Consider the following 11,801-nt stretch of genomic DNA (forward strand, 5'->3'; position numbering starts at 1 on the left):
GAACCCGCGGGCTCAGGCAATCCACTCACCTCAGCCTCTCAAAGTGCGGGATTACAGGCTGAGCCACCGAGCCCGGATTGTTTTGTTTTTTAAAGTAAGTCTAAGGCTTATTTCCGAGTGGGATCTCCGTTCCTCCACCTATGAACACCACCTATCATCACCCTGGAGTAGCACATCAGGTGAAAGACGGTACCAAGGAGTGAAAACTTCTTGGCAGAAATTTTATTACTTTTAAAATAAAGGTTTGACAAGGATAAAGATAACTTTAAAGAGCAACATTTTAATACAACCATTACTCCCATGTTGACTGCTTACCATCATTCTGATTTCAGGCGACTCACTGGCTACTGTGGGATATTAACTTTGCTTTACTCCCTCCCTCCTCCCTTTCTCCTGTACATGGACAAACGCACGTGTGTGCGTACACACACATACACACACCCCTATACAAACATAGTTTGCCATAAGTCCTTTTTTTTTTGAGTCGGAGTCACCCAGGCTGGAGTGCAGTAGCATGCTCACAGCCACCACAGCCTCAACCTGCTGGGCTCATGCGATCCTTTCACCTAAGCCTTCCAAGTTACTGGAACTACAGACACATGCCACCAAGCCCAGCTCATTTTTTTTGGTTGGTATATTGTAGAGATGAGGTCTTACCAAGTTGCCCAGGCTGGTCTGGAACCTGTGGGCTTAGGCAATCCTCTCACCTTTGCTTCCCAAAGTGCTGGGATTACAGGCGTGAGCCACTACATCTGACTTCGTAAGTCTTTATGACACCGCTGCTTAATCCGGGCTCTTGTCTGGTGGTGGTATGTGGCTTGTGTTTTGTATGTGTATGTTTTGTACTTAAAAGTTTGGTGGTTTCTGGAAGTTCTCAGTATTTGTGTCTAGACCTAGACAAGCTAACTAACCCTCTATCACGAAAACCACAACACATGAAAAGTAGTTGTTAGGGACCTCAGGATGAAGCCCACAGCCATGAGCAGCTTTTGATTCCTAGGTGAAATGGGCAGTATGTGATAGGAGTGATTAACTTGACGACATGCCCAGATGTGACTTCACTCCAAGTTTCTCAGTTCAAGTGCAACTCTGTGAGCTTACCTTTTCCCTCCCGATTGGAAGGGGCATGGCTGTGTACAGATTCTTCCTTCCATCAAACACTGGTTTCCGGTCCCCAAAGATCTGTGTTTTAAAGTGCTGGACCATGTGTTCCACTATTTCCCTGAAACAAAGACAGAATTCAGGCAAAGTGTCAATAAAGTCAGGGATACATAAAAGCATAAAAGAATAATGGTTTTTTAACACTGGCTTTTTGTCTTTGTTTTTGAGTCAGAGTTTCACCCGTCACCCAGGCTGGAGTGCAGTGATATGACCACAGCTCACTGAATCCTTGACCTTCTGGGCTCAGGTGATCCTTCTGCCTCAGCCTCCCAAGTAGCTGGGACTACAGGCATGTGCCACCATGCCAGGCTAACTTTTTTATTTTTTGTAGCAATGATGTCTTGCTATGTTACTCAGAATGGTCTCAAGCTCCTGGGTTCAAGGAATCCTCTTGCCTCGGCCTCCTAAAGTACTGGAATTACAGGCGTGAGCTACTGCATCCCACCCTGACGCTGTTTTTAAAGCAATTTTGTGAGACCTGTGGCTCCTTTTAGTAACAGGACTTTCAACGCCTATAAAGAATCACACTAGAATCTTAAGTAGGTTTATACTTGTTCATTTAGACACACAAACATTGGAGAATTTGCTATGCACCAGACACTTTATATGCTATATACAACAGATGATAGATACTTCTAGAACCTCCAGAATGCCCCAAAGGCACCGACAAACAGAGTTGATGGGATTCTTATTCCAAAGCTGTAGGGTTAGACAACCATATCTCTGCCAGGAGACTTTGCAGGACTTCCCAATGTGCACACAGACCCTGCTACACCGACCCTGGATGTCAGGTTCGGCTGTGGGCCTTCCTGTGGCCACAGGAGGTGGTTTGTGCAAGGGGAAGGGGTTTGTGAGACCTGCTTGGCCTTTTGTGCTCCTGTGATTGCTTGAAGATCATGTCCTGCACTGGGTGCAGTGGCTCATCCCTGTAATCCCAGCACTTTGGAAGGTGGAGGTGAGAGGATTGTCTGAGTCCAGGGGTTCAAGATCAGCCTGGGAAACTTGGTTAGACTTCATCTCTACAGTAAATAAAAAAATTAGCTGGGCATGGTGGTGTGCATGTGTAGTTCCAGCTACTTGGAAGGCTGAGGTGGAAGGATTGCCTGAGCCCAGCAGGTCAAGGCTGTGGTGGCCATGAGTGTATCATTGCACTCCAGCCTGGGCAACAGAGTGAGACTCTGACTCAAAAAAAAAAAAGATCATGTCCTGGGCGTTGCTGCCCTTCTACCTGCGCACCAGAATGAAGACCTTGAACTTGACTAAAAGCCCAATCCAGCCTGACCCATCAGGCCTGGTCAAGCCACAGTCAGCTGCAGAGCTATGAGTGTGAAGTAGATGTCTGCTGCTGTGAGGGACTGAGATTTTGGTGCCGATTGTTCCTCAGACATCACAGTGGCAGGAGCCTGCTGAACTCAGGGATGCTGTTCTCTCATGCTCCATGGGCAGAGACCCAGGGCCTCCCTTGCCCTGTTCTCCTCCCCCACAGCAGCAGAGGCCTCCAGAAATACACTCTGCACAAGCCACACCTCTTGCTGGCCCTGGGGCTCTGTGAAGAACACCTCTTCCTGTGCATCTCTGCTCCAAAGAGGTCCCCACTTACCACAGGGCTCCCTTGGCATTTCAGCAATTTTGAAGCATTTCAATTCAACTAACCAAATGCCTGACTCGTACACACGGTGCCTGATAAGGTGCAGAAATGAAGAGCCACACTCTTCCACCTGCCCCCAAAAGGCCCATATAAGGGAAACACGCAAAGGACTGTGAAGGGCTCGGCATCTTGGTCTTCCATCAGGAAATGACCGCTCAGGGAGAGATGGATTCTAACAGCAGGGCAAGGGGGTGCAGGCAGAAGGAAGAAGACATCAGATAGACTCTGTGAGGAGGCCAGAATGGGCTTTCCCCAGTCAGAGCCTTGGTCACCTCAGGAAGCAACAATCCAGCAATTCATTTCACTGCCTTCCCAGAGTATGAGCAAAGCCAGCCTAGAAGGCTCTGGTTATTCAAATTGACTTTGCCCTGGGATCTAGCTGACCTACCCCAACACCTGCAGGCTGGGAGCACCCGTGGTGATGGAGCCTTTCAGCTACATTTCTCAGGACTCCAAAAGGTGTACCTAACTCTAACAGCAGTGGGAGAATAAAGCCTGGGCAGGCCTGTGGCCCCAAGGGCAGTTGTCAGCACACAATCCTACCTGGCATCTCCCACACTAGGCCACCCAAGGCAAGGTGTGCCTGCAGCCCTGATAAGAGGGTGGCTCGTTCCTCTGTGCTCTCTCCAGACTGTTACAAGGGTGCCAGCCTTCAAGGACCCATTTTCCTAGCCACTGACAGTTTCACAGTCAACTAGAAGCACAGTTGGCTCGAGGGGGGAGGGGTGTTATATGCCCATCCAAAGAACAAATCTTCCCAACCAAAATTCAAATCTGTCCTGGATGGAATAAGAGAACACACTCTAACTCATTTTATAAGGCTAACAAAATCTTGTCCCTAGACCAGGTTTGTACTCAATGCAGTTGTGGGTTAATCCCACTTAGAAACAAAGATGCAGAAACAAGACACAAGCACACTGAAGGACCACCAGTCATTAGGGAAGTGCAAACACAACCATAGAGAGACACTCACTAAGATGGCAAAAGTGAAAATGGCTGACAATACCAAGACTGGGGAAGGCAGAGGGAGGAGGTGGTGAGGAAAGGTGCCCTTCCACATTGCTGCTGGGAAGGGAAATGGCACAACCACTGTGGGAAAAAGCTTGGCAGCTTGTTACAAAGGTCGATTATAATTACCATCTAGTGATATCTGATAATTATACAAGAAGAAAGAAAACACATATCCACACACTAACACTCGCATACAGATGTGCATAACAGTCCCAAAGTGGAAACAAGTCAAGCGTCCATCAACTGGTGAACAAATTACAGTACATCCACACAACACAATACTTCTCTTCTAGTATATGAATCACTGTTATGTACAACATGATGGGTGCATCTTAGAAACAGTGCTCAGGGAATGAAGCCAGGCACAAAGGAGGAATTTACACAATGACAGTGATTCCACTTGTATGAAACTCTCTAGCAAAGAAAAGCCAATCAACATTGGCAGAAAGCTTTGGTTGCCTCAGGAGAAAGGTGGCAGGACTAACTGCAGGGGGCAGGAAGGAGCTGTGGGGCTGTTGGCAAATTCTATTGGTTGTGGTGGTTTTTACATGAGTGCATACATTTTTAAAAGTTCAGAAAACTATAGACAAGCATCCCTTGGAGATACTGCAGGCTCAGATCACTGCAATAAAGCCAGTGTTGCAATAAAGTGAGTCTTGCAAACTTTGGTTTCTCAGTGCCTGTAAAAATTATGTTTACACTAGACTGCAGCCTATGAAGTATACAACAGCATTGTGTCGAAAAAAAATGTACAAAAAAAACAAAAAAACCAACGCACACACCTCAACTAAAAATACTGTACTGCTAAAAATGCTGATACAGACATTTAGTGAGCACACAGGGTTGGAAGAATGGCGTCAACTAACGTGCCCAACACAGGGTTGCCACAAACCTTCAATTTGTAAAAAACAACAACAACAAAAAAACCCCACAGTATCTAAGAAACACAATAAAGCAAAGCCCAATGAAGTGTGCCTGTACTTAAAATGGATGCATTTTGTTACATGTAATTATCTCAATAAAGTTGATTTATATATATATATATATTTTTTTTGAGGTGGAGTCTCACTCTTGTCACCCAGACTGGAGTGCAGTGGCCGCTCCCGGCCACCGCAGCCTCGACTTGCTGGGCTCCGGTGATCCTTCCGCCTCAGCCTTCCGAGTAGCCGGAACTACAGGCGCGCGCTACCACGCCCGGCTGGTTTTTTGATTTTTTGTAGAGATGAGTTCTCGCTGCCCAGGCAGGTCTCGAACCCGCGGACTCAGGCAATCCACTCACCTCAGCCTCCCAAAGGCGCGGGATTACAGGCTGAGCCACCGAGCCCGGCTCGATTTATTTTTTTAAAAAAAACAATGTAACATAGTAAATAAAAAATTATAGGCCGGGTGCACCGGCTAAGGCCTGTATTCTCAGGCATTGGGAAGCAGAGCCGGGAGGATTGCTTGAACCCAGGAGTTCAAAATCAGCCTGGGTAACACAGTGAGACTTTGTGTCTACCATAAAATAAAAATTAGCTGTGTGTGGTGGCACCTGCCTGTAGTCCCAGCTACTCAGGAGGCTGAGGTGGAGGGATCACTTAAGCCCAGAAGGTGAAGATTGCGGTGAGCCATGAACATGCCACTGCACTCCAGCCGGGGAGACAGAGTGAGACCCTACCTCAAAAACAACAACAACAACAACAAAACTAATAAAGGGATATACCACACCCATTTACTTATGAGTTGGAATATTCAATTCTTCTCAAACAAATTGGTTCCTTTAATTTTAATGAAAATCCAGAAATGAGTTTATTTTTATTTGATGGGATTTAACAGACGCATTCTAAGATATGAGTGGAAATCTGAAAGATAAAAACTTGCCAGAATAGTCTTGATGAGAACAGCTAGAGGATGGTTCCAACAGTCCCCGAGGCCATGGTAGCTGCAGGGAGGGAGGCAGGGAGTCTGCAGCAGGCGTTGAAGCCCAAGAACAGCCCTGCGGACAGCCACGGTGGGATGGAGAACACAGGGCATGCTTTCAACAGCTCGTGCTGGCTAGCTGCATATGCAGGATTCAAGGAGGCGAAACGGAGCCCTGTCACGTGAAACGCCTTCCTTGTTAGCGCCGACACTCCTTAGGTGAATTCAACTCTGGTCATGACGGCACCACTCATGGGCTCCATGGGTATAGGAGCCAGCCTGGCACACAGCACAGCATGAAGCACAGGGCAGACACTTCTAGAAAAAAGAGGCTGTTGAATTGTGACAGCCAGTCACTGCCTGGAGGGCTACGATGCGTCCCACAGAGCCGATCAGTGGACAAGCCTGGCCACCACACACACCTCCACTGCCAAGAACATCCCCTTCCGTCCCTAGGCACGCCCATGCGCTGGGGCCACTGGTATGGGAGAGAAGGTTGTTATCCTGTGGAAAGCACAGATAGAAAGGAGACCATGAAACTAATGAAAGATGGCGACTGCTGCCTAACTCTCACACGTGGGATCCCGTCCTGCCATGAGCACAGATTGACTCCTTAGTACCTGCCAAGGAATTTTCTGTCTGTCTTTTTAAAATTGTGGTAAAATACAGATAACATAAAAGTTATTTCAGCCACTTAAGTGTACAGGGCAGTGGTATTAAGTACATTCCCACTGTGTGCAGTCATCACCACCATCCATCCACAGAATCATTTCATCTTCCTAAACTGAAACTCTGTATCCATGAAATAGTAGCTTCTCCTCCCCCCAGCCCTGGCTGGCTCCTGACTAGCTCCTGACTAGCCTCGAATAGCCCTTGACTAGCTCCTGACTAGCTTCTGACTAGTTCCTGACTAGCCCTGACTAACTCTCGACTAACCCCTAACTAGCTCTGACTAGCCCTGACTAGCACCTGATTAGCTCTGACTAGCCCTGACTAGCTCCCAACAAGCCCCTCAGCAACTGCTGAGGTTCCTCCAAGGAACCACCTGAGGAACCTCCTGGGAACAGCATTACTGGAGTCCCTGAGTCTGGCTCTCCCTTTAATCAACTGCATCAGGAGGAACAAGTCTGCTACATGCAGCCTCAGGCCGGCCCCCGCCTTGTTTAAAAGGCAACAGCTCCAAATTCATGCACACACATTCCACGGTCAGGGACACTCCCAGCATCTTTCAGATGATCCCTGTGTTAGAACTGAGAACCAGGCAACTATGGCCAAGTCGCTGGCACCCACTCTCTGCCAAGTACTCAGTGTGGGCCGGCTCACTGAGCCCTCACGGGAACCTTGGAGGGGATGCTCTGATTTCCACCTTCTACACAAGGGCACAGAGGCCCAAAGTTGCATGCAATGGGTGGCACCAAGATGCAAACCCAGGCGTCCTTTCTCCTTGCTTGCTGTACTGAACCACCTTGCAGTAACCAGAACATTTACTATTCTGGAGAAGTCAATGTATGCTCTATTAGCTTGTTTGTCCTTTTGCCATAATTCTGAGAAGTTTCTCGGAAGGCTGAGGCGGAAGGATCGCCGGAGCCCAGCAGGTCGAGGTTGTGGTGGCCAGGAGCGGCCACTGTACTCCAGTCTGGGCGACAGAGTAAGACTCCAACTCAAAAAAAAAAAAAAAAAAAAATTTCAGGCCGGGCATAGTGTCTCACGTCTATAATCCCAGCACTTTGGGAGGCTGAGGTAGGAGGATCACTTGAGCCCAGGTGTTCGAGACCATCCTGGGCAACATAGTGAGACCTTGTCTCTACAAAAAAATAAGGTGGGCCTGGTGGCATATGCCTGTAGCCTCAACTACTCAGAAGGATAAGATGGGAGGATGGTTTGAGTCCAGGAAGTTGAGGCTGCAGTGGGCCCATGTACTCCAGTCCAGCACTCCAGCCCAGATGACAGAGTGAGACCCTGTCTCAAAAAATTTTTTTTTCAATCTTTCATTAACTTCTAATTACATGGTTTTGCCTTAACACATCCTTTTTGTAGACTTCATGTACTGATAAAGCTACAAGTCTGCTGAGACTACACCTTCTCAGAAGTAACCTTATCATTCCAAACTTATGCTTTTACATAAATATACAGGTGCATAAAAATAAGTGGTTTAATATGGGCTCAAACACATGGTTCTGTAGCTTGGTTTTGTACCATATATCTTTGAGATTGCTCCTTGTCACAGCACACAATGTAGCTACAAAGTCTAGATGGAGATACTATGTGATCAGGCACCTTAGTATAATATGAAGGAACCATCTACTACAGAGTTGCCCATTTCTGGACGTGATGGTCATACTGTGCAGCTCACATCACCACTGTGCCACCGTGTTCCGTGATTCACTCACCCTATCATTTACTTAACCATTTCCTACTACTTGACTTTGATGGCTTCTTTTTTGTTTTTGTTTTCCATGACAATGTTACGGCAGTCACCCTATATACATATACCACTTAGAGATGAAGACTGAGAAGCAGAATTGGTGGGTCAAATGGCATATCATAGGTTTATTTCACTATACACGCCACACTGCCTTCTACAGATTCTGGACCAGTTTACACACCCTTGGCAACTAGTGCCAAAGGCACAGAGCTCTAGGAGGGAGGCTGCGGATGACAGCGCAGCTGTCTGCCCCCTGTCCCCCAACATGGAACAATTGCTTGTCTGTGTTCTCCTGGGGCCACCTGACAGTGCAAAAGGAACAAGGAGTAACTGGCTGTCACAAGATGAGGCGCACACCTTCTTCCCACAGGCTACCATGTACTTCTGAGCAGGGTGCTGCTGGCAAGGACTCCCTGCACAGGGGTGAGGCCCACAGGACCAAAAGCCACCCCAAACATTGGCTGTCGTGTGGCCATCTCAGCACCCACAACTGTACTGGACACATCCTGAGAGAAGGGACCTTGTCTTATGTTGAGTCCTGCCAATGCACCCACTATGTGAAAGGGAGCAGACCGCGCTACCAGAGGTTAGGGCACGCAGGCCAGGACGCACAATGAACTTGTCCTACTGTCCTGGAGGTTACTGAAGCAATGGCATTTTCTTCAAGGCCTAGAACAAAGCCTCAGTGTTGGACTTATTACATATCTGCCATGGCCACTGCACAAGGGTTGGGGAACTCAGAAGTGAGACCGAGATTGCAGTGTGGTAGGAGAAACAGCTGAGAGATGGGGCGTTGAGTATAGGACACACAGACCTCAGGATGGGCTCTGAGTCCCTCTTCCTCCAGCACCGGCTAGGAGCACTGCTGTTCCTGGGTCTGACTCTGCTCCTCAGGGACAGGAATGGTGTCTGCCTGGGCCATCACTGCATCCCTGGAAGTACCACACCTGATATATAAGCTGAGGTCTCCAGAGAGTAGGCTGTGGGAAGAGGGAGGGGAGGTGGTCCTGGTGCTGCCATGGGGGTCTTCTGAGCACAAACACTTTACTTTCTTTCAACAATTGTCTATGCTGTTTTGAGTGATCAAAACTTTGAGACTGGACCTTAGCCAAAGCCCATCAAGGAGAACCCTGAATATGTATAACGAAGTAGCAACTCTCAGGTTAGCTCAAGACCCTGTAGGATGTCCTCAGCCCCACACGTGCAGCACCAGCCCCAGATGCTGCTTAGAAACTGAGCGACCTGATGCAATTTCTAAACTCGGCTACCGTGAGAGCCTTTCAGGTGAAACAGCTATAGTAACATGGGAGTGGGGATGGAGGGTGGCCAGGAAAAGGCCCACCTCTTAATCAGTCAGCCTTCCTTTGGGTCTGGATGGTAAAGCTGTGGTCATGCCAACTTTCATCAAAGAAAGCTGCTTGTGCACTGTGGTTAGTGGCATAAGATCCCACCTGCCACCAAACCAATCAAAAGTCCGGAAAACTTGTGTGTTTTTCCATGCCCTCATTCCAGTTCTCAGATCATAGATTCACAGATTCACATGGGGTTCTATCCTAGGAAAATCCAAGAACAAATCAACACTCCCATTGATGGAGAGTCACAAAGCAGGAGACATTAAAATGTAAAGAGAGCTGTTCAACCCACTTGTACCCAAAGTTTTTCCTCAAAAAAAAAAAAACCCCAAAAACCTTTTTTGTTGTTTTTTTGAGTCGGTGTCTTACTCTGTTGTCCAGGCTGGAGTGCAGTGGCATACTCACAGTCACCGCAGCCTTGATCTGCTGGGCTCAGGTGAGCCTTCTACCTTAGGTTTCCAAGTAGCTGGAACTACAGGCATGCACTACCATGCCCAACTTAATTTTTGGTTTATTGTAGAGATAAGGTCTCATCCAATTGCCCAGGCTGATCTTGAACCCCTGAGCTCAGGCAATCCTCTTGTCTTGGCCTCCAAAAAGTGCTGGGATTACAGGCTTCAGCCACTGTGCCTGGCCCGCTCCCCCCAAATTTTATTAAGTACATATTTAATTTATTCATTTTTCTTTTAAAAAAATGTTATTTTTAAGATGTGGGGTACAATTCAGGGTTAGGTATACAAATGGTCATTGTACAGGTAAAGTTTGGATCTACAAGGAGCTCGCTCAAATGTGCCAAAAAGAAAAAAAACAAATAGTCCTATTAAAAAATAGGCAAAAGATATGAATAGACACTTCTCAAAAGAAGACATATGAGCAGCCAATAGATACATGAAAAAAATGCTCAGCCTCACTAGTCATCAAAGAAATGTAAATTAAAACCACACTGAGACACCACCTAACTCCAGTCAGGATGACCATCATCAATAACTCAAAAAACAACAGATGCTGAGAGGATGTGGGGGGAAAAGGGAACACTTCTACACTGCTAGTGGGAGTGTAAACTAGTATAACCTCTGTGGAAAACAGTGCAACAATTCCTAAAAGATGTAAAAATCAACCTTCCATATGACCCAGCATATTTAATTTAAATGCTCTTATTTAACTCTCAACACTCCGAGTACACTGAGTGAATCCAAATGTTTAGTTTTACAGATAAGATAACTGAGTTCCTAGATATTCTTTCACTTACAGAGATTGTGATCAGTAAAAAGGATTACAGCAAAGAGTACTTTATGTCTCTAAGGCACCAGCAAAAACGGGTAGCACAGCCTGGCTTATATCCTTTGTCTACACCCCCACTCTGGGCCACAGACACCTATACCAAGCACATGATGACTCACATCTGTAATCCCAGCACTTTAGGAGGCCCAGGCTGGAGGACTGCTTGAGCCCAGGAGTTCAAGACCAGCCTGGGCAGCATAGCAAGACCTTGTCTCTACAAAACATAAGAAAATTAGCCAGGTGTGGTGGGGCTTGCTTGTAGTTTCAGGTCCTTGGGAAGATGAGGCAGAAGGATCGGCTAAACCCAGGAGGTTGAGGCTGCAATGAACTGTGGTCATGCCACTGCACTCCAGCCTGAATGACAGAGTGAGACCCCAACTCAAAAAAAAAAAAAAAAAAGAAAAAGAAAAAGAAAATTTATCACTGAATATACAATTATAGATGTGCATATGCCTAATAATAGAGCTTCAAGATACAGGAAGCAAAAACAAGACTGAAATTGTACAGAGCCACATGATCTAACCCATAAAAGAATTAAATTAGAAATCAATAACAGGGTATTTTTAAAAATCTCAAAATAATTGGAAACTGAATAACATACTTCTAAAATCCCATGAGTTAAAGAAGAAATTACAAGGAAAATGAGAAAACATTTTGAACTGAATGAACATTAAAATGAAATGTATCAAAATTTGTGTTATAGCTAAAACTGAATTTAGAAGGGAACTTACTGTCTGAAATACACTGCAGAAGAAAAAATGCTTAACACTGATGGTCTAAACTTAACATGATGTAAAGACAACACTAAAGATGGGAGCAGAAAAACAAGAGGGAGGAAGTCAAACAATAAATGAGAAGAATCAACAAAGTAAAAAGCTGGTTATGTGAAAAGAATAAATTGCAAATCCTAGCAAACCAGATCAAGGAAAAAAAACAGGAGTGATGATACAAATTTAAAATATCAGACTGAGCTGGGCTTGGTGGCTCAGCCTGTAATCCTGCGCCTTTGGGAGGCTGAGGTGAG

At 46.3% G+C, this 11,801-nt stretch overlaps 1 protein-coding gene across 2 annotated transcripts in view; it reads right to left on the bottom strand.

The window, feature by feature from the left end:
* Positions 1–11,801, bottom strand: part of AGO2 (argonaute 2, RISC catalytic component) — a 58,826-nt gene that overhangs the window by 41,901 nt on the left and 5,124 nt on the right. For both annotated transcript variants that reach the window (XM_008074024.2, XM_008074025.2), the window contains exon 2: positions 1,102–1,222. In XM_008074024.2, the coding sequence (XP_008072215.1) occupies positions 1,102–1,222 (121 nt within the window). The remainder of the gene's footprint in view (positions 1–1,101; positions 1,223–11,801) is intronic.

This window comes from Carlito syrichta, unplaced genomic scaffold (genome assembly GCF_000164805.1).
Source record: "Carlito syrichta isolate Samal-C Ts95f unplaced genomic scaffold, Tarsius_syrichta-2.0.1 Scaffold316275, whole genome shotgun sequence".
Classification (NCBI taxonomy): Eukaryota; Metazoa; Chordata; class Mammalia; order Primates; family Tarsiidae; genus Carlito; species Carlito syrichta.